This window comes from Gossypium hirsutum, chromosome A05, assembly GCF_007990345.1.
Source record: "Gossypium hirsutum isolate 1008001.06 chromosome A05, Gossypium_hirsutum_v2.1, whole genome shotgun sequence".
Lineage (NCBI taxonomy): Eukaryota > Viridiplantae > Streptophyta > Magnoliopsida > Malvales > Malvaceae > Gossypium > Gossypium hirsutum.
Genome location: NC_053428.1, coordinates 107895833 through 107919355, shown reverse-complemented (window position 1 = coordinate 107919355; position 23523 = coordinate 107895833). Strand labels below are relative to the sequence as shown.

The following is a 23523-nucleotide window of genomic DNA, read 5'->3' as shown; positions in this document are numbered from 1 at the left end:
CTGACAGATATAACCAAAGCTAACATATTTGTTTTCAGTCCACGAAGGAAGAATAATATAAAAGAAAGATAAGAGAAAACGAATAACAAAGCCAACTGACAGATTGATGATGGCTAGAGGATTTGGAGGAAACCAAACTGACCAATTGTGGAGAAGGAAACGATGAAGAAAGAAAATGAAAGTATAGAGGCTGCTGGTGGTCTCTTAGTTTTATGGCTTTAGTCATTCTTATTCTTAGGGTATTTCGCAAAAAAAAAAAAAAAAAAAAAAGGCTTTTCAGGAAGGTTTGACCTGTTGGATGTGAATAGCATCCGAGTAATATATAGCATTTAGTACTTGAGTTTGGCTTTAATGTTCAATGTGATACCTGAATCCTTGTGTCCTAATTAAGTACCTAAGTTTGGATTCTGTTATTGAGGGTGGTTCCCAAAGTTAATGGTGTTAAATGTTTAAGTTTGAATCAATGGACACATGATACATGTATTATTTTTAGTTTTTAAATGAATTTATTTTAATGTTTTGTTTTTAATTTCATTAATATTACATAATATAAAAAATTAGTGATAAAACTAAAATTATTAAACCAAATTCATTAACCCAAAAAAGTTTAAACATTTCCTTAACTCATTCTGCCGATTCCTTTCCTTCACCATTCCTAGCGCTTGAGATTGCATAGATTTGATTCCTTTCCTTCACTTTCTAACTCTCTCATTTCTCACTTTTAGTCCATTTCTTTTTCAACTCTCAACCCCATCTCCATGGCCAAGCTATTCATTCTCTTCTTTTTCAACTCAGGCTTTCAATTATTCCTCAGCTTCCATCAAGATCTAGAATGAAAAAGAAGAAAAGTTGGTGATGAAATAAAGTATGAGAAGATGAAATGAAACGGGTTGAGAATCCCATAGAAGAGATGGGCTTTTGCAGACGATTTAGGTCTTAAAAAGAATTAAAAAAAGGAGAATTTTTACTTCCATTTTCTCATTTTCACTCAAATTTTTAAAAATTATAATTATTCTTTCTTCTTTGGACAATACGAAGAATTTAAGAAGATGAGTCATTTTTGCTTTTATTTTTCTTAATTTTAGTTTTAATTTTATCATTGAACTCGATGGTCGTGTTGGGAAATTAAAGGAGGAGGAGGGTGATTTTGTTTTAGTAAATTGAGGGTGATATTTTGGGTGAGTTAATTTGAAGTTTAATTTTGTAACTGTTTTAATTGTGGGATTAGGGAGTAATGGTGGGGATGACAGTGGAGGTGGTGGTGCTGGCTGTGGAAATGGAGGAAAGCATTTCGGCTCGGTTTCTTGCTCGATTTGCCTTGAAATGGTTACTGAAAATGGGCATTGGTCATGGGCTAAGCTTCAATGTGGTCATCAGTTTCATTTTTGGGGTTGAGAGCCAAAAACATGGAGAGATGGAGTGCTAAAACATGGAGAGGATTGCAGAATTTTTTTTGGGTGATTACATTTTCTTTAATTAATTATAAAATGAAAATGAAATTAAAAAATAATATAACATGTAAATACATGTGTCGCATGACTATTGGTTTAGATTTAACCATTTAACATGGTTAACCTTGAGGACCAATTCCGGTATCAGAATTCGAACTTAAGTACTTAATTGGGACAAACAAAAATATAGGTACCACATTGAAAATTGAAGCCAAACTTAGGTACCAAATGGTATATTAAGATAATTTAGTGATGGTGGAAGGCAGCTAGCAGGGCATAACTAGGATCTGAGTTCTCTGCGGCTGGCTGGGAGCTTCTGTTTAGAGAGTAAGGGTGTGAATTTAGGGAGATTGATAGAGAAATGAATTAAGAAAGCCATATTGATAAGAAAAAATTCAACTTCATCAGATGCCTGAACAAATTTATTATTATTTGCAATGTCGGCAATGCCATTGTCAGACAAGCAAGTCGATGTCCACATCAGTGAACTCAAAGGTGGGAAATAAACTTTGCTACTGATTGGACTGAAATTCCAAATCCTGAAAAGTTGTGGTAGCAAAATTCTTTCAGTCATTGCAGGGGGCTTTTGTGGCCTAACCACAGGGTTGATAGCATAATTTGACTGAATCCAAGGATAAAGTATATGCAGAGTACAACTGAATCCATAAAATATAATGAAATCAGTAAAACTAAATCCAAAAATAATTGCTCATAATCATTCGGACATCATTGTTACAATATCACTTTATGGTGCAAACTCTCGATCTTAAAATCACATTTCTTGTGAAGCACTGTAAACAATTGAATATTTGTCATTCAGAGAAAATAGGTAAACTGGTAGTTGTCATAAATATTGTTCGTCTTCATTGTTCATGCTTGTGCACCAGAGTAAAATTTATATAGATTTTTAATCTGCTGTATAATCACCTTAGTTTCATATGATATAGACAGTTTTCTCAAGGCGTTTTCTTCTAATGATATTGTTACCACACTAATCTCGTGTTTCAGTATTTTCTTATGTTTAGATTTTTACTATTAATCTAAAATATAACTTTTCTTCTTCTTTTCTTTTTAAAAAAAAAAAAAAAAACCAGACTGTTCTCAGGACAATTGAAATGGTTAAGGATGCCTGGGGATTTTTGGAACATGATTCTTCTGAAAAGCAAAGATTTCTTGATCCTCAGCTCACTGAAAATATGTCAGGAGGAAGATACGCCCCTTATATACTTCAAAACCTGACTTCTTCACCTCTAGAGTATCATGTTTATCAAGGACTGGCCAGTTCTGATCAGTTTGATGCCTCAAAAGAGAAAGATGGAAAAATTGTGCAAGCTGGCGCTTCTGTTCCAATTTATCTTAATGACATACCGGAGGAACAACTTTATCATTATAGGCCTAGTCATTCTTCTGACAATCTCAGTGAGAGGCAATCAAATGGGGTGGCTCATCATTTGATGACTATTCAACTTGATGGCATGTCTGTTCCTTCTGCTCCTGTTTCAATGGATCTTGTTGGACTTACATATTTTGAGGTTGATTTTTCAAATAATTCACAATACAATGTAAACCTGAAAGAAAATGGTGCAACTGACGGAAAGAATGGTTTTGTTGTACCTGTTGTGTTTGATGTTTCAGTGCAACGGTATAGCAAGCTAATACGTTTGTACTCAACAGTATGTATACGTGCGCATATTATCACAGATTTTTCTACTTTTAGTTGTTTGTTAGCTTCTTCTAATTCCTGTTAACTTCAGGTGATAATTCTAAATGCTACTTCAATTCCATTGGAACTAAGGTTTGATATCCCATTTGGTATTTCACCTAAGGTGCGCTCGGATCTATTGTTTGATTCCTATAAATTTCACTGTTTATACAAATTTATGTATACTTGTCTTCATCTCTTCATTTTGGATTGATTATTCCAGATTCTAGACCCAGTATATCCTGGTCAAGAGTTTCCACTGCCTCTACATTTGGCTGAAGCTGGTCGCATGAGGTGGCGTCCTCTTGGGAATTCTTACCTGTGGAGTGAAGCACACAACCTCTCTGATCTTCTCTCCTTGGAAGGCAAGATTGGATTTCTCAGATCTTTTGTCTGTTACCCATCTCATCCAAGCAGTGACCCATTTCGTTGTTGCCTATCACTTCGGCATATTAGCATACCTGCAGCTGACAGGCTAAAGAAAGGCTCAGGGAGCTGTAATGATGATACTGTGAGCCAGTCAATCCAAAGTAGCAGCAAAAATATAAAAGATTTGTGCAAGTCAAAAGATCGTTATATTCATCAAATGACTTTAAGTACTCCTTTAGTCATTAATAACTATCTTCCTGAGGCAATATCATTGACGATTGAAAGTGGTGGAATTACACGTACTGCATTGCTTTCAAAGGTCTGTGCTTCATTTCTACTGTGACAAATGTAGTTTTGTGCATCAGTTTACTTATTAGGATATAATGCTCTGAACTAATGTAAAAGCATATACCTGTCTTTTCAGATAATCAATTTCTTTCATCATATTGATCTATCACATGACCTGACACTGGAGTTCAATATTTATGGATATAGACCATCAGTCCTTAAGTTTCCACGCACAGAAACATTCAGTAAAACTGCTAAGTTCAGTGAAACAAAGTTCTCTCAGTCTGAAACCGTGGCCTTTGAACCTGATACATGTAGTGGTAATTTATATCTACTCATGGTTAACTACTTTATTACTTATCGAATTCGTTTCATAGTGCATCTGTTACTTTTTTCCTCTAGGCCCAATATATGTAACTATGGAAAAGATGATGGACGCATTCTCTGGTGCTCGAGAACTCTTCATTTATGTTCCCTTTCTCTTATATAACTGCACACCATTCCCACTCAGTATTTCAGAGTCCGCCAATGAGATGGACAGAACTGTCTGTACTTTACCTTCCTGTTACGATCAAGTTGATAATGAGCTGTTTCAAGGCACCAGAGATGGTCTGAGCCTTTTATTTTCTAACCAACACTCAGCTATTGAATCTCCACAAATTGAGAGTTTGGGCTTGTCATTCTCGAAAGATCGCATTGTTTCAACCAGAAAAACATTTGATCTGCAGTTAGGAAGATTTGTTAGAAATCCCTTGATTTCATTGTCTCAGAAGCAAACTGACCAACATGATTCAGTTGATAAGAAAAATTCGTCAAATAATCTGAAGAATCGATTGGGTTCAAGCACTCGGTTGTCAGGGAATAATGACTTTATGGAGAAAGAGTGTGGAATGGTTAAGGCATGCATATATTCTCCACATCCTATTTCTTCCGGAAGTGAAATTATGGTTTGCGTAGCTAATAGTTCTCGTGGACATAACTCAGAAAATGTGCCTAGTTCACCATGGTCAGGGCCTTTTCTTCTAGTCCCACCAAGTGGTTCAACAACTGTTCTTGTTCCCCAGCCATTATCAAATGCAATGTTTATATTATCTGTTACATCTAATGCTATTCCTGGAGCATTTGCTGGAAGGACACGGGCTATTACTTTTCAGCCAAGGTAATAATTTTCCTAAGAATCCAAAAATTACTGCTGTCTCTTGTCAAATAATTTTACTTTTCTTGAAAACATTCTTTTTTTGTCTCTTTCATAGCAAGTTTTTTCTTGTGCAGATATGTTATCAGTAATGCATGCAGCAAGGAGTTATATTATAAGCAGAAGGGAACTGATATTATTTATCATTTGGGTGTTGGGCAACATTCACAGCTCCATTGGACTGATACAACAAGGTACTTTGCCATCTTTATGTTGAAAGATTTTATTCCACATCAATTTTACTTGAATTTGTGGTTTTATCTTTACATTCAAGTTTGGATTCTCTATCTATTGCCAGTTCCTCAAAGATATGTTGAAAGATTTTATTCCACATCAATTTTACTTGAATTTGTGGTTTTATCTTTACATTCAAGTTTGGATTCTCTATCTATTGCCAGTTCCTTAAAGAGCATACTTTTCCCCACTGTATTTGCTACTCTTTGATCTGCTTGTTGTGTTTATATGTGATGTCCAATCACATTATAGGCCTGTTAAGATATATCATGCAATATGTCTAGTTCTGCTACATGTGAAACTGACTGTTACGTGGTAATAATCCCCTATTGATGAAATTTATGGTAGGCACATAATATAGCAATGGCCTCTCCAACTCTTACCTATTGATTTTTCATTGGACCTTCCTAAAATTGGATTCAAGTTGAATGCTTAACGTGGTATTGGAACTCAAGTTAGTTGTTACTTGTTCTTATTGCTTATTGCCCCAGAAGTGTTTATCCATGTGAAAGGCCTATTTGTTTCTGTTGTTGGTATTGGAACAAGTCTTTAGGGGAGTACCGAGTTGTGTTAACTGATAACTCATTTTGGTTAAGTTTTCAGTTTGTTCTCTTTATATTCAGGTTGGGCTTCACTATTTATTGGCAGATAGTTTTAGGCTGAATGCCTTTATTAAAATTTAACATGTTTTTCACGAGATACTATTCTTTAACATTACTATCATATAAAGATTTTTGTACCGTCGTTAATGCTTTTTTTCATGGGAATCTTGGATTCTCCAGCAACAGATTTATGAAAATTTGATGCTTGGGAATAAGATATCGGCAATAGTCTTCCTTTATGTGTTTTAAATTGGGATATTTTATATCTTGTATGGTTTGTAAGGTGTATTTCAAATAATATGACAGAAATTTCAATCTTTTTTTCAGTAAAAATTGCCCTTGCTGCCTACCTTACGTAAGATGTGTCATGTGAGCAACTACCTGTCTTTGCAGTATGTTATACATGACTTAATGAAAGCCTTAATGCACTGTGTTTCACTATTGATAAGCTAACCCCCAATGGCTACAACCGCAAAGCCAAGCCATTCTTCAAGTCCTTAGTCAAAGTGATCTAGTTAATTTATCTGTAGACTCTTAACTACATGTGCTCACTATTTGTAGTCTATTTTCAAATACATCCTCAATAACCTCATATTTCCAATGAACAGTTTATGATCTTTGCAATGCTATAATTTGCTTCCTCATAAAGTTATCAAGCTTTCTTATCTTCAAAACTTGCTGTATATGGTTCCCTACTTCACTAGGAAGGTGAAGAACTGCATTAATTAGTGGGTTTTAGGAGGAATAGTAGCACTTCTATGTGCTGGCACTAACATGATTTAACCAATGGAAGAAGCTGCTGGCAAATATGAATCTGGATTGAACCAAGGTTGCTACTTGAATCAATTATAATTATTTACGAAGCCTTCGCTAAGAGGAAGAGAAAGAGAGAGAGTATTGGATTATCATCATCTAACTAAGTTTTAATTAGAATGGGATGCTGATACTTGGATAGGGTGTGAGTGTGGGATAACGGGTATGTGTTTAACTTGGGTATATTCAATTTTTTCTAACTTCTTTCATGTATTTGGAGGGTCATATCCCGTACTCATGTTAGAATATTTGTTTGACATGGGTACTACATAGGATGGTCCTCTATAACTTTGTGTAACTTCTTGATTGCAACTTTATGATATGTTTCGTCCCTCCCTAGCTTGCTTATCCATTTTCAATCTGTTGCAGGGAATTATTGATGTCCTTGCGTTTTGATGAACCTGGCTGGCAATGGTCTGGCAGCTTCTTGCCAGATCATTTAGGTGACACTCAAGTGAAGATAAGAAATTATGCTTCTGGGACAATGAATATGATACGGGTGGAGGTACAGAATGCTGATGTTTCCATCAGGAATGAAAAGATTGTTGGAAGCCTCCAAGGGAATTGTGGGACAAACTTGATTCTCATATCTGAGGATGATACAGGATATATGCCATATAGAATTGATAATTTCTCGAAGGAGGTTGGTACCTATTCAATTAATGCTTCTTTTGTATTCTTAGGTTTTAGCTAATTGCTTTTTACTCGTTAGTTTCTGGCTTTCTATATTTTGTGGCCTTTTCATGTATCAGATACTAACTTGTTATTCCTATTTAGTTCGATTGGTAAAACAAACTGAGTGAACCAAATACTTAATCTGTGTCTCTGCTAGTGCTATGTAAAAGCCAGCTTTGTTAAGACATGGCTCAAATTGTTGGATTGCAGTCTTTGCTTGTGTGCTGTTAGAGTATGTGAAAAACAGGATATTTTCTATTATATTTTCCACAAGAGATTACATACATATTTATACACATAGTTAGCCTAACTAAGGTAACTTTACTCTAGGAAACAGAATAATTGTAGGGATACTGTACAGCCTTAAAGCTAGGGATAGAATATTTTTAGAATCATATTTGATATACTCAAATATTCTGAAATCTGACACTCCCCCTCAAGCTGGGAAGTGGATATCATCCATTCTCAACTTGCTTACTAATTTCTGAAACAACTTCCCAGACAATCCTTTGGTAAGTATATCTGCTAGTTGTTCATCAGTGGACACAAATGGAGTGCAAATTAAGCCACTGTCCAGTTTTTCCTTTATGAAATGTCTGTCCACTTCAACGTGCTTCGTTCGATCATGTTGAACTGGATTATGTGCGATATTGATAGCAGACTTATTATCGCAATACAACTTCATTGGACCTTCCCACTTGATCTTCAAGTCTTCCAATATAATCTTTAGCCATAACAACTCACAAACTCCTAGAGCCATTGCCCTAAATTCAGCTTCTGCACTAGATCTAGCCACAATGTTTTGTTTTTTACTCCTCCAAGTCACAAGGTTGCCTCCTAGGAAAGTGCAGTAACCAGAGGTTGATCTTCTATCAACCATAGATCCTGCATAATCTGCATCGGTATAGGCTTCAAGGGTTAAATTTTCGCCTTTTTTAAATAAGATTCCTTTGCCTGGCGTGCCTTTTAAGTACTGTAGAATCTGATATACAGCACTAAGATGTGATTCCTTAGGATTGTGCATAAACTGACTTACAACACCTACTGCATAGGCAATATCTGGTCTGGTATGGGACAAGTAAATAGGCTTCCCACAAGTTTTTGATATGACCTTCTATCAACTGCTGTATCTTCTAATACATCTCCGAGTCTGTGGTTCACCTCTATGGGTGTCTCTGCTGGTTTACAGCCCAACTTGCCTGTTTCTGTCAACAAATCAACTATGTATTTTTGCTGAGATATGAATATTCCTTCCCGAGAGTGTGCCACTTCAATACCAAGGAAATATTTTAACTTACCTCGCTCTTTGACTTCGAATTCTTTTACTAGGCATTTTTTTAACTTCTCCATTCCTTCTAGATCATCACCAGTCACAATAATATCATCAACATAGACTAATAAAGCAGTCACTCCCCCTGAAGATGAATGTTTTACGAACAGAGTATGATCTCCTTGACTCTGTTTATATCCCAGCTTGAGCATCACTTTGGTAAATCTTCCAAACCAAGCCCTCGGGGACTGTTTTAGTCCATATAAAGCCTTTTTTAGTCTGCAAACTGCCTGTCCTGTATTTGGACCGAATCCTGGAGGAACATCCATATAGACTTCCTCCTCAAGGTCACCGTGTAAAAAGGCATTGTTGATGTCAAATTGCTGTAATTTCCAGCCTTGGTTGGCAGCTACTGACAACAACACTCTTACAGTGTTCATCTTTGCAACAGGGACAAATGTCTCAAGATAGTCTATCCCATACATTTGAGTGTACCCTTTAGCAACCAACCGTGCTTTGTACCTCTCCAAAGAACCATCTGACTTATATTTCACTGTGTACACCCAGTGACATCCCACCGGTTTATTTCCTTCCGGTAATTTCACTAAGTCCCATGTCTTATTTTTTTCAAGAGCTTCCATTTCAACCTTCATGGCATTTCTCCAATTCTCATCTTCTAATGCCTCGAATACAATTTTAGGAATGGAAATAGAATTTAGGCTAGTAAGAAAGGCTTTGTGGTTATGGGACAAGTTTTTGTAAGACATGAATAGGTGTAAGGGATGTTTTGTACAAGCTCTAGTCCCCTTTCTAATAGCAATGGGAAAATCATCTAAATCTGTAGTATTAGAATTCAAAATAGGTTCAGCAGTTACCTCAGGTCGTATAGGAGAAGAAGATGATTGAACTTGCACTGGTGCCTTCTTCCTTGAGTAAACCAGTAACGGACGAGTAGTGTCCTGAATTCCTCTTGGTGATTTGGGTGTACTAGGCTCAGTTTGAGGTTGCATAGGGGTCATTGTTTCAAGTTGGGCAGGTTGGGTAGCAGGCAAGGTCTGAGTGAGAGTGTTTGATTGCTGGACAGGAGCCGGAATGGGAGTGTTTAGAGCTAGAATGAGAGTGTTTGGTTGCTGGACAGGAGCTGGAATGTCAAGAAGAAAGAGTTCTTTGTCCTTATCTTCTGTGAATAAGATCTCCCCCTGAAGATAAGGACGAGTGAAGAAATTTTCTTGTTCAGCAAAAGTAACATCAGCTGTTACAAAAAAATTTTTTGTGGCTGGATGATAGCACTTGTACCCCTTTTGAGTGGAAGAATATCCAAGAAAGACACACTTGACAGCCCATGGATCAAATTTCCCTCTATTTTGAGAATGAACATGGACAAAGGCGACACAGCCAAATACTTTGGGAGTAAGATTACTGGAGGTATTGAAATCAGGAAAAAATTTGGCTAGAACTTGCATAGGACTTTGAGATTCAAGGACCTTTGTAGGCAATCTATTTAACAAATGAGTAGCAGTTAGAACAGCCTCCCCCCAGTATTGTTTAGGGACTTTTTTTGGAACAATAGGGCTCTTGTAATGGCTAAAATGTGACCATTCTTTCTTTCGGCTACACCATTTTGTTGGGGTGTACTAACACAAGATGACTCATGTATAATGCCTCTTTCTTGAAAATATGTTGAGAGGAATTGATTGAAATAATCCTTGGCATTGTCTGACCTAAACCCTTTTTATTTCGGCCCCAAATTGTGTTTTGATCATGTTGTAAAAAATTGGAAAGACAGACCTAACATCAGATTTTTGTTTTAAAAGAAAAATCCAAGACACACGAGTACAATCATCAATAAAGGATACAAACCACCGAGCTCCAGAAATATTTGAAATAGTGGATGGCCCCCAAACATCACTATGAACAAGAGTTAAAGGAGTGGATGTTCTTTTATTGCTTACTGGAAAAGAGGTACGTTTATGTTTTGCAAGTTCACAGATATCACAATGAAATTTTTCAACAGTTAATCCTTTGAATAGTGAAGGAAACATAATTTTAAGGACTCTAAACGATGGGTGACCAAGGCGAAGGTGATAGAGCCAAATTTGGTCTTTATTGGTTTTAATAGACTCGGATATGAGAGATAAAGGTGAGGAATTCAAAACACTAACTTCTTCACTGGATTCTTCAAGATAGTATAGGCCATTTATTTCTTTAGCATGTCCAATCATCCTCTTCGTATTCTGTTCCTGAAAAAGACACCGATTGTGATAGAAAACCATTTTACAGTTAGAGTCTTTGGTAATTTTTTTAATGGATAAAAGATTGGTAAATAATTTTGGAACATGAAGGACATTTTTAAGAGTAAGGTTTTTGTTTATAACAATATCACCTTGACCGGCCACTGTGATCACAAAACCATCAGCTACTGTTATTTTTCTACTACTAGAACAAGGTGTATAAGAAACAAATTTTTGTGAGGAGTGGGTCATGTGGTCTGTAGCTCCTGAGTCAATGACCCAAGAACTTTTGGTATCTGTATTTGAGACTTTAGAACTTTGAGGAGAGGATATACCTGAAAAGGCTAAACTACAAGTACTTGTTGAAGAAGTTTTTTCCAATGATCCCAGCAAATTTTTTAACTTCTCAATTTCTTCTTTATTGAATTCAATAGGTAATTCCTGAGAATTGTTTTTTTTATTTAGTTGTCTAGCTATATTTGCTCGTCCTTGTCCCTTTGATTGTCCACCTTTTTCTGAAAAATTTTTGTTTGTTGTCTATGGCTTCCCATGGAGTTTCCAGCATCTGTCTTTAGTGTGACGAGCCTTTTTGCAGTAGGTGCACCATACGGAATCCTTGTTAAAAGACTTTGTACGTTCTATCTGTCTATTATCTTCACTAGTTGGCTGCTCCAGGCCAAATCTCCTCTCATTTACAGCATTAGTAACCAAGGCTGAACTATCCACTTGATTGATCTCCACCATAACTCCTCTTCTTCCTTCCTCAGCACGAACAATTGCAATTGTTTCATTTAGTGATGGTAGTTCCTCTTTTCCAAGTATTTGAACTCTTACTGCATCAAACTCAACATTTAGTCCAGCAAGAAAATCATAAATTCGATCCTTTTCAACAAACCTTTTCAGGAGTGCTGCATCTTCACTGCACTTCATCTGAATGCACTGGTAATGATCCATCTCTTGCCACAAACTTTGCAACAGATTGGAATACTCCGTGATTGATCGACTTCCTTGCTTGGTGGATGAAATCTTAGTCTTGATTTCATAGATTTGAGCAGCATCTCGAACTTTAGAATAAGTCTGCTTCACAGCTTCCCATATTTCTTTGGATGTGCTAAGAAACATGCATGTATCACTGATTTCTGGCATCATAGAGTTCCATAACCAAGACATTACCATAGAGTCTTGTTCATCCCAAGCATCAAACTTAGGGACCCCTTCTTTAGGTCCAGTTCCGAGTAAGTGACTCAGCTTTCCTCTTCCTTTCAAGAAGGTACGAACCAGTTGGGACCATTTCAGATAATTTTTTCCATTTAGCCTGTAGGCTACTTGGATATTCTGAAACTCACTCATTGGATTTGAGTTGTTTACAGAAATTTCTAAGCCCTCCCCAGTGTTACTGGTCTTGACAGTTTCAGTCATGTTGTGTCTGAACAAGTTCTATAGACTTGAGGACTGGTTGGGAGTCAGAAAAAAAAAACAGGCTAAAGAAACCGGCTAAAAACTCCCAGAACTCGGGCTAAATAACAGGCTCTGATACCATGTGAAAAACAGGATATTTTCTATTATATTTTCCACAAGAGATTACATACATATTTATACACATAGTTAGCCTCACGAAGGTAACTTTATGCTAGGAAACAGAATAATTGTAGGGATACTGTACAGCCTTAAAGTTAGGGATAGAATATTTTTAGAATCATATTTGATATACTCAAATATTCTGAAATCTGACAGAGTACTTGTTAGTAGTTTTTTTATTTTTTATTTTTTATTTTTATCTTATATTTTACTTATTTGTACTGCCGTTTCTACTATTACTTTTCTTTCTGTTTGTTAGGGGTTATTTATGACATTCTACTCTTAAATATGAAATGCTAAGATCCCAAACCATCAAATGTGGAATAGCTAATATTTGTGTAAACTCCAAACCTTTAAGTAGTTTAATCCCTCAATTACCTTCTTTGCATTCTGCATCACCCATTTTAAAACTTTAATAATAATTTTTTGTGAGAGTTCTGTATCTTTTTTGTCATTGTAGAGACTAAGGATTTACCAACAAAGGTGTGAATCACTTGACACCATTGTTCACCCATACACTTCCTGCCCTTATGCGTGGGATGAACCCTGCTATCCCCACCGTGTTTCTATTGAGGTATGCCCGCTTTACTTTTTGTTCCTTTTGAAGTGATGAACTGTAAGGTATTGCCTTTCTAATGAATCTTTGTTTGACATATAAAGGTACCAGGGGAGCGTATGGTGGGTTCTTTTGCTCTAGATGATTTGAAAGAACATATGCCTGTGCACCTACAGTCTACTTCTGAGGTACATCATTCTGTTATTAGCTTTATTTCTTTAAGCAGGACCTGACATAAGGCGCCTAAATAGGTCAGCAAACTTTATATCTTCTCTGAATTGGTAAAGGAGGGTTAGTAGTATATTTCAGTTGATATTCTTTGAGGATTGAACCCTCCTGCAGTAACTTGTCTAATAGGGTCAATTTGCAAGATAAAAAGTTGCAAGCTAATAATATATCGATTTTTAGTTTCATGCTATATTTAATGAATATAGTAGCATTAGATGCTTACCTTGAAGGTGAGCATTATTTTTTGAATATTTCGGAGGCTAAATTTCTATAGAAAGCTCTTCTACTTTACCAAAGTTCAAGATAAGCCAATGTGCTATTGTACAACCTGCATGGCTGTGTTTATCTTTTAGAACTAGCATGGCCAAATACTAATAATTTTCAAACATTAAAATATAAATAATTACACAAGTGTTGTAAATATGTGAACCTGATAATCTATTGATTATTGCTTAAAGAATAATTAAAATAACATAAATCCAGAAAACATGCTCCAAAGAAAATCCTTCACTCTCCCTTGTTCTTGAAAAATATTACCGATTATTGTTCTCTAAAGACATAAGGAATATGAGATGGCTTGCTATATTATACTGCTGGAGTAATGTAGCATATGATTCTGTTGGCTCGTTTATAAATATATATTTGAAATAGCTATTCTTAAATATAAAAAATTAGCTATTCAAGGTTATTATTTCCCCTCTACTCCTGTATCCTGATTTTACATTAAATATTTATCTAATGCTAAACTGTCTACAGAAGCCAGAAAGGATGTTGCTTTTATCCGTGCGTGCTGAGGGTGCAACAAAGGTACATTATCATAGTTAGGTGCTTTGAGCTGGATGTTTTTTTGCATTTGTGTAGCTTAACAACTGAATTTCTTGTTTCAGGTGCTCACAATTATTGATTCAACATATCATGTTCTGAAAGACATGACAGATCAAAGTAGCATTAGGTTCCAAGAAAAACAAAATCAAGAGAAACAAGGGAAACCTGCTGAATACAAGGAGAAGTTTTCAGTTACTATTCCTTGCATTGGTATTTCTTTGGTTAATTCTTATCCACAGGTTAGCAGATACAAATTGCTAGAGTTTTGTTCAGATCTAAAGATATACTTCAAAATCTATTAAGCTTTCTCTTTATTTTGCAGGAATTGCTTTTTGCCTCTGCAAAAAATATAAAAATTGATCTATTTCAAAGTGTGGACCACCAAAAGCTTTCTTGCCATATATCTTCGCTTCAAATAGATAATCAACTGCATAACACCCCCTATCCTGTCGTCCTTTCCTTTAATAGGGAATACAGAAGTAACCAAGCTGGCCAGATAAAGAAGGATGATAGCCCAAAATTTAAAGCAGAAAGGGGGTTACTGATTTCTTCAGATTCTTCGTTTGAACCTGTGTTTAACCTAGCTGTGGCAAAGTGGAGGAAGAAAGATATTTCATTGGTCTCTTTTGAATATATAAGCTTAAGGTGTCGTTTCAGATTCAAATGCATCTTAGTAATTGTTTGATTTGTAATAGTTTAAGTGCTTATTTTAGTATATATTTGCTTGCAGAATGGCAGATTTTTGCCTTGAGCTTGAACAGGAACTGATTTTGAGCTTGCTTTACTTCTACAAAGCTGTCTCTCCAGGTTTACAGAGTCAAGCCTTGCCATTTTCTGATCCTAACTTCAATGTGGGTTTTATGCACGGTCAAACATCTGAGCATGTGAAAGTAAGAGAACACCTACATGGTAGTGGTACTCCTGTGCTCAGTAGAATTGATGACACTGGTGGATTACCTTTAATAGTTCCAATAGGGGCTCCTTGGCAGCAAATTCACTGTTTGGCCAGAAGACAGAAGAAGATTTATGTGGAATCATTTGATTTGGCTCCTATAAAGTTCACTCTTAGGTAGAATAACTTTGTCTCTAGTGGAGTTGGTTTCTTTAAATTCAACTCAAGCTCTTATTTTATCACCTGTAAACTAAACTAACAAATATGAGGTTTCGTTTGAACAGCTTTTCTAGTTCTCCTTGGATGCTTAGAAGTGGGGTTCTTACATCTGGAGAATCTGTTATCCATGTGAGTGGTTCTATTATCTAAACTCCGAGAACCATACAAGGTTGTGTATCATAGATGAGTATCTAAAAAATAAAAACTGGCATGATTATAAAAAGTTCAAGCATTTCTAGCTTACCCAGGAAGTGAAGATTTCATTTCTTGTCTAGTGAGGAAATAAATGAAAAATATGGCCAAATCTCATGTGGCTTCAGTGAACTGGTTACCTTTTTTTTTTATACCAAATATGATGGATTTGTGCTTCCTGCCTTGTACTAAGGGCCAAACTTAACATGTCTAGTGTTTCACATTTATTTTACATGCGCAGACATAGAGACTTGGTATATTTATTGGTACTCATAGAATATATTGTTTCACTATTTTGACTGTAATTGGAATTGGCCACTATGCATTTGGGTGGATGCTACTTAATCTTGATTTGGTTAGTGCATATTTATAAGTTGTTTTGCTAGGATGAGATTTTCTTCTGCCTCAGTATATGGATGAAAGTGACCTGAGCAATTCGTTAGCTATTTTAGGTGATGTCTTGATCCATCACATTATTATGCTTAGTACACGAGCTAAAGCTAATTCAGTCTACTTAGGATTCTGCAAGTTTTCATGGTTTCCTTGTGAGTTTGGCTTATTTTTGTCATTTTTTATGTTTGAATTTTTGCTAGAAGTTGAGACTATTTTAAAATTGTATTTGGTTGTCAAATACTAACTACTGCTTTTATAAGTTGAATAGAAACAGGGAGGGTGAAAAAAGGGTCAAACTTGCAGCAATGATCTTTTTCTCTTGTCCTTTTTTCCCCAAATGTAATAATCGCATAACAGGAGCATATGATATTTCCTACTCGTGAAGTTAAATTCAGAATGCTATTAAGTCTATTTCAGTTTTGTGTTTCTTTAATTTGTTTATTGGTTTGGCATATGTTTCCCTTCTAATTGCCTCATCCATAGAAACTGTAAACCACAAAAGCAAAAAGATGATAATAATAAAATAAATGGAAGAGGGAATAGGGAAAACAATCATCATTCTCATTTCATCTTTTGATTTTTGGCCATGATTTTAATCATGCAGATGTTCTTGAGTCAATCATTAAATGGTCATTCCTTAATAAAAAATGTGCTTTGCTAGTGTAATTCGTGTGCTTTTGTTTTACTACTTTTCTTTGCTTCATATTAATTCCATTGTTTTAGTAGAACTTTGAAAATTCCCTTGGGGTTCCTCTCCTGTAAAGTACTAATCTTCTTGGTAAAATTATTCACTGCAGAGAGGTCTGATGGCTCTTGCTGATGTAGAGGGAGCACGAATTCATCTCAAAGAGTTGTCAATCATGCATCAAATGGCCAGTTGGGAATCTATTCAGGAGATCCTGATTAGGCACTATACTCGACAATTTCTCCATGAGATGTACAAGGTAAATATCAGATCGTCTTTTTTAAAATCATTGAACCCTATAGCACGGTGCTATCTATAAGGAAAATAGAATACAAAATGTGCTCCATTGTTGAATTTTATCAAGCTATTTATACAAGTAATTCTCAACTAATTTTCCTAATAGCTAGAAGAAAAAATCTCAATAACTCTTAAGTATGTTAGAAAATATTTGAAAAACAAAATTTTGGAACAAATAACAGAAAGCTAAAATGGAGTTAGATTCACGATAGTTGGTTCCTCTCTTTTACACCCTTGCAAGTTGGTGAAGACATTGACAACACCCAACTTGGAACATGCAACCTGATCTACAGTGTGTAAATGTTTGACTGCAACTTCTTTGTTTTCTACCTATTCACGAATGAAGTGGAAGTCGTTTGCACATGTTTCATTCAGTTATGGAAGACATGGTTTTCAGAAATGTATGTTGTGCTAACTTTATCACATATGATATGCTGGATGATAGAGTGAAAAGCGTAGCGAACAGCAGAGATTAGCGAGCCAATATGTTTCTGTGACAGCAGCAACTAGAGCATGATATTCAACTTCAGTGTAAGATCAAGACACTGATCACTGCTTCTTGGAGGACCATAAAATAGTTCTTCCTAGATAAATCATGTAATTAGTAGTGGAAGTTTGATCAATCGGTTCACCAGCTCAATCGAAATTTGAATAAACTACCAGCCTTGAGTCATGTTCACGAGTTATGCGAATATCGTAGGATGTTCGATTAAAACATCGGAGCAACCTTTTGATAGCCTTCCCATGGGCTTCTTGAGGATGATGCATGAATTGACATAGGTTGGTGACAGTAAATGCAATGTCAGGTTTAGTAAAGGATATGTATTGAAGTTTGTCAGTAAGTTGCCTATATTTCAAGACACCAACAATGTGTTCATCATTGGAAGGACCAAAAGCTGTTGAACACATTGTTATGGAACACCTTTTATGGCTTGCATATTAACATCATGCAAAATATCAAAAATATATTTGTGTTGAGAAAATAGAAGACTATCATCACTAGGAAGGACCTCAACGCCCGTAAAATAATGCAATGTACCAAGACCTTTAAGAGAACCTATGGGACAAGCGATCAATCATATTTCGAACACCTTGGATGTAATTGCTAGCGATCTATAACATTCACATAAATAAGAATATAGTCATTCAAGTCAAATTTGTGAAGTATGAATAGAGAACTATCAAGATTGAATTTGGTGAATCCCACTCTTACTAGATTGTAATGCCAAGCCCTAGGCACTTGTTTAGGACCATAAATTTGCTTTTCAATTTGCAAACATGATTAGACAATGAATTGCTTGCAAAGCTGGGTGATTGTCGCATATAAACCTCTTATATCATCTTTGCAAATAATGCATTATTCACATCTAGTTGGAAGAGTGGCTAGATTTCTTGAGTCAGTATTGGGAGGTCTAGTCGAACAATAGTGGGTTTGATAATTGGACTGAATGTAGATCTTTTGTAACCTACTGTGCTTTGCACCTTTCAAGAGAACCATCAGGATGTTTTATTCTAAATAACCACTCACAATCAATCACATTCTTTGAAGGATCATAAGGAAGCAAGTCACATGTTTGGTTTTTGACAAGCACATCAAATTCAGCTTTCATGGCTGCTTTCTATTGAGGATGACATTGGGCTTGTTTATAAGTTCGTGGGATGAAGAGGGGAAGGGCTAGAGCTGTGATGTGGATCTGTGGGGGTGGGTTGAGGTTACTTTATGAGTATGTTATCATTGGATGTGTGTTAGTTTGGGAGGTGCTTTTGATGATGCAAGCATGGATTTGGAGAAGATGGAGTAGGTTGTGTTGGTTTAGCTAGTGTAGTAGTTGTTAGATGTTGATAGGTTAGGAGGGGTTGTGGTCGATGTTCCGGGTTGGATGAGGCAAAGGTTGTAGGAAGTTGATGAGATGATGATAGAGCTTGGTTAGGGGGAAAAGGTGGAGAATTAGGAAGTAGGTTGGGAGTAGTACTTGAAATTTTTGAAACCCTCTAGCAAGCAGCAGAGTAGAGTGGCTTTGTGATAGTGCAGGGTGGAAGCTTAAGACAAGGAAATAAGATTTTCTCCCAAGATAGATTGTGAGAAATAGTTGTAAATTGGGAAGTAAATTTTGAAACGAAATTTTCTTGAAAAACTAAGACATCTATAAATTTTTGAACGAACAGGATGAAAACGCTAGTGGTGAAGTATTTGTTAGAAAATCTCAAATAAACACATGGTATTAAATGAGACTAAAGTTTACTTGGCATATGGCTTCAGCCATTGATAGCATAACACCCAAATCTTATAGACTTATAATTTGGAGGTTCTTGGCATAAAATTTTATAGGGGCATGTTTTTTTTAGACTTGGTGTGATTAACCTATTGATTGACAGCTTGATGATCGGCCAAAATCCAAAATATTGAGGGTAGTGAGGCTTTGTGTGAGAGTGTTTTAGCAGTTTAACATGTAGGTATCTGTGCTCTACTAGGGCCACTCTTTAGTTGTAGAGGAGGGGAAAATAATTGTTGGTGTTCCATGTGTTTTTTAAACTTACAAATTCATTACCACCATCAATATAGAAAAGATTTTTGTTTGAAAACGTCGTTCAAGCAAGGTCCATAAATCACTTTTATCAACTGACAACACTATGGAGGGCCCCATAAATCATTGTAAATTGTTTGTAATGGTCGTTGACTATGTAGGGGATTTTCAGCAAAAAGCAACCTATGCATCTTATTGAAGCAATAAGAATTACAAGCGGAAACAGTTTTTGAATTTGAACAGAAAATTGATGCAAAATTTTATTTAGAATACGAAAATTTGGATGTCTTTAGTGACAGTGCCATAGTGACGAGTAATGACCATATTGCATTGGGGACTAGTTGGACTGCTTGATGGCCCGTAGTAAAGTCCATCTCTATTCTGCCCGCGTACTAGAGGCGCTTCTGTATTCAGATCCTTGACAGGAAAACTTCATAGATGTTTGTTTATTGTGGCAAAATTGAAAAACAAATATAAGGTTTCTTTTAAGTAATTGAAAGTGATGATTTGATGCACATAAATTGGTTTTTATTGATATGAGAAATTAGAATGGTGTTACCATTGCCTATTGAAACCTTTTCGGAACCATGGTAATCATGCACTTTTAGCATCTAAGACAATGTGATGAATGGCTCGGGAATCAACAACCCAAAGCTCTGTCGTGAAGTAGCTGACTAGCAGGTTGGCATGAGCTTGGAGATTGTTATGAGATCAGGATTGATAAACTTTTGCCAGGTCACCCAGGCGATCATAGAGTTGACGCCGTTGCTCATTTCTTGTAGGTTTCTGTTGTTGGTTTCTTGTGGATCATCATTGTTTCCTGTTAAGTTGGGAATGCATTGGTTGACTATTTTGGAACGCATTATACCCTTGACGGTGACTGCTTCTTTTTTTGTTGGGCTATACAAGGGTAATGGGAGGCTTTTGCAATTTTCTGGCTTCCTCATGTTCTAAAAGGGGCTCGTGGTTCATTTAACTACTCATGTTTTGAATTTTTGTTGAGAATTTAAGATTAATTTCACTAGTGTTCTGATGTGAGAGTTGTGGTTCTTTGTTTAGTATTTAGGGCAATGATTTTGTAACAGGACCGGTGGTTTGATTAGATAAATTATTAGTTCATAAAAAAATAAAAAATAAAAGTATAACAGCCGGTTCAACTGGTTTGTACTGGTTCGTAGGTCAATTGGTTCAACCTCTTTTTCCAGACTGGTGTTCCGAGTGGTTTCCGGTTTGGTTGGCCGGTCTGGTCCAATTCCAACAACCTTGATTTAGGGTTTAGTTTATTAAATATCTGCAAGTTTTGAGTTGTGAGAGCAGTGTTTGAATTATTTAGTAAATTTAAAAGGGTTTAGTGGATGAAAAGCGGTATAGGATTTTTAACGGTTGAAAAGGTTCCCTCAAATCCAAAACTGCAAATCTTGTCTATTTTGTTACCAGATTGATGTAGAACAGGCATTCTTAATCACTCAATAATAGCCTTAATAATCTCAATTGCATGAACTCAAATCTCATGTCTCATAGGTAAAAATCCCTAAATCAAAATATCAATCATCATAACTTAAATTCCAAGTTTTATTGAAACCTATATTTATGACTTCACAAACCTAGGTTTAAAAAGTGCATCACAATATGGCCACCTAACTATTAAGGAAGGTTTGGCAAAAACAATATTTATGTACAATAGAATGACCACATAAACAAAGCCACATGATAAATGTCCTCTATCAGTGGGCTTACTCACAGGCCTCAGATCAAATTTCAAGTCCTGCCGTTCCATTGGTACCACAACTTGAATCTAGAATCTCAACCAAATCCCATACTTACCATTAAAGCCTGGGTGACTTTAATTTGTCAAAGATATCACCTTATATTTGATGTTTGTACTCTTGGGTGCCTCAGAACTCCATTTTTCATGATTCAGAAGTTATGCTTTGATCTCTAGCTCCCTTAGAATCTGTTTGAAGCAAATTAGTGCTCTGCACACTGCAGAGCTTGCCATGTATGAATTTCATTGCTGCTGACTGTGTTGCCTCTGATGTGATTCATCATCTTCTCGGAACTGTTGTGATAGTTGTGATATCTTGCATAATTATGTCATGATTCTAGGATTAATTAGCATAATATTAGGCATATCATATCATATCTTTGTCTTTCCTTATTTGTGTATCTAGTTATTATTATGAATAGGCTATGTAACTTATTGTAAATAGACAAGTATTATTTTCACACAAGTCTTTTCCCTATTTCTCTCTTTTCTTCTCCTTATTTTTCTTTCTTTTTTACGGCTGTTACAGCCAACAGTAGAGCTGCAACAGCAGCTGTTTTCTTCCTTCTTTCTCCTTCTTCTTCCTCACTTGATTTCACAGAAACTAATGTAATCTGCAGGTGTTTGGCTCTGCTGGTGTTATTGGCAATCCCATGGGATTTGCTAGGAGTCTAGGTGTAGGAATTAGAGATTTCTTAGCAGTTCCTGCGAAGAGTATTTTGAAGGTAATTAAATTTTGTATTCTTTGTTAGCTTTAATTCTGTGTTAATGGCTGAGGGCTGAAATAGGAATGTTTCTTTTAGAGTCCCACTGGACTTATCACAGGCATGGCTCAAGGTACTACTAGTCTTCTGAGCAATACGGTCTATGCACTAAGTGATGCTGCCACTCAGTTCAGTAAAGCTGCACACAAGGTATCACTAGATGCAATTTGTTCTAATTAATTAACGTTTTATTTTATTTTTTATCTCTTAATGTTATTATCTATGAGAAACTTGAATTATTCAGTTAAATATCATTGATTGACAGTGAAAAGCTATACTGCTTGCAGGGTATTGTTGCATTTACATTTGATGAGCAGGCTGTTGCAAGAATGGAAAGGCAATTGAAAGGGGAGGCTTCACACAGTAAAGGCATAATTAATGAAGTTTTTGAGGTATGAACATCTTTTCTACTTTTTCTCTTTTGAGCTCTTTCTATTTGGATGGTAAATATTGCACCACAGCAATAAACCCTCTGGAAAGAAATAAAGCTGCTTGTTAACAGTTGTCTTTTATGGGGAGCCTGTTTGGATAGAGATGTTACTGCATGCCTTTTCAAGGTTGAATCTTATTTTCCTGTTAATTTCAGGGACTTACTGGCCTCCTTCAATCGCCAGTTAAAGAAGCAGAGAAACATGGCCTACCTGGAATCCTCTCAGGTAAACCACCGGTAGCTAGTTGGCTGCAGGTCTTATGAACCATGTTACTATCATAAACAACAAGCCATGCATCATCATCTGATTATTTTTGTGTTCCGTACAGGAATAGCTTTGGGAGTAACAGGACTAGTGGGAAGACCAGCTGCTAGTATACTTGAGGTTACTGGAAAAACTGCACAGAGTATTAGAAACAGAAGCAGATTATACCAAATGGGTTCGCAACGTTGTAGAGTTCGTTTGCCGAGGCCTTTAAGCAGAGAACTTCCTTTGAGGCCTTACTCTTGGGAAGAAGCTGTTGGAATATCGGTGCTTAAGGAAGCTGATGATGGCAAGCTCAAGGATGAAGTCTATGTCATGTCCAAGGCACTTAAAAACCCCGGTAAATATGTCATCATGACAGAGAGACTTGTGTTGGTTGTTAATTGCCCGAGTCTGGTGGACTTGGGGAAACCTGAATTCCGAGGTGTTGCAGCTAATCAAGAGTGGGTGATAGAAACAGAAATTAGCCTGCATAGTGTAATCCACACTGATGCTGATGATGGTGTGGTACATATTGTTGGAAGCAGTTTAGATGCATTGTTAAGACAGAATCAGCAGATGTCGAGGAAGGGTGGTGGCGGTGGGACGAAGATGCGGTGGAATAATCCATCAACTCCGCTTCCACTTTTTCAGACCAACTTGGAACTGGAATCAGAAGAAGACACAAAGAACTTTTTACGGGTTTTGCTTTCTACAATTGAACAGGGGAAAGAGCAAGGGGGAAGTGAATATCTATTGCAGAGAAGTAGTATCAGGTAGATTTCCTTTATTAGTTCCTTTTCTGTAAGCCTTTTTCACCCCAGTAAGAACAGGAGAATATATATAATTAAAAACAAAGGTCCCTAACATATAGTTCACAAAAAAAGAAAGAAAGAGAGCCAATAGCTAGATAAGAGTTGAGCTGGAAAGCATTTGGTTTTTACTCTTGCATTTATTCTTTCTCGTGTATAGTTTGTACAAAATTATATTTTACAACAGTAGATATATACAAAAAGTTGGTTCTGCTAAGTATAAATTCAAGACTTTATCCTTCAAGGATTAGAATTATTTATTCAAATATTGTTTATCTTTTTGGTTTT

The 23523-nt window shown here is 36.2% G+C and overlaps 1 protein-coding gene across 5 annotated transcripts in view; it reads left to right on the top strand.

Annotated features, from left to right (window-relative positions):
• Nucleotides 1-23523, top strand: part of LOC107927572 (uncharacterized) — a 48140-nt gene extending 24617 nt beyond the window's left edge. For 4 of the 5 annotated variants that reach the window (XM_016858666.2, XM_016858664.2, XM_041114462.1 and 1 more), the window contains 20 exons: nucleotides 2546-3124; nucleotides 3206-3277; nucleotides 3377-3841; nucleotides 3947-4130; nucleotides 4213-4969; nucleotides 5083-5199; nucleotides 7024-7297; nucleotides 12869-12982; nucleotides 13069-13152; nucleotides 13949-13999; nucleotides 14080-14256; nucleotides 14340-14662; nucleotides 14748-15086; nucleotides 15194-15257; nucleotides 16511-16657; nucleotides 21606-21710; nucleotides 21789-21899; nucleotides 22037-22141; nucleotides 22336-22405; nucleotides 22509-23523. In XM_016858666.2, coding sequence (XP_016714155.2) covers nucleotides 2546-3124; nucleotides 3206-3277; nucleotides 3377-3841; nucleotides 3947-4130; nucleotides 4213-4969; nucleotides 5083-5199; nucleotides 7024-7297; nucleotides 12869-12982; nucleotides 13069-13152; nucleotides 13949-13999; nucleotides 14080-14256; nucleotides 14340-14662; nucleotides 14748-15086; nucleotides 15194-15257; nucleotides 16511-16657; nucleotides 21606-21710; nucleotides 21789-21899; nucleotides 22037-22141; nucleotides 22336-22405; nucleotides 22509-23203 — 4833 coding nt within the window. In that variant the 3' untranslated portion in view covers nucleotides 23204-23523. Of the gene's footprint in view, nucleotides 1-2545; nucleotides 3125-3205; nucleotides 3278-3376; nucleotides 3842-3946; nucleotides 4131-4212; nucleotides 4970-5082; nucleotides 5200-7023; nucleotides 7298-12868; nucleotides 12983-13068; nucleotides 13153-13948; nucleotides 14000-14079; nucleotides 14257-14339; nucleotides 14663-14747; nucleotides 15087-15193; nucleotides 15258-16510; nucleotides 16658-21605; nucleotides 21711-21788; nucleotides 21900-22036; nucleotides 22142-22335; nucleotides 22406-22508 lie in introns of those variants that run through there. The other variant, XM_041114465.1, reaches the window with a different exon arrangement.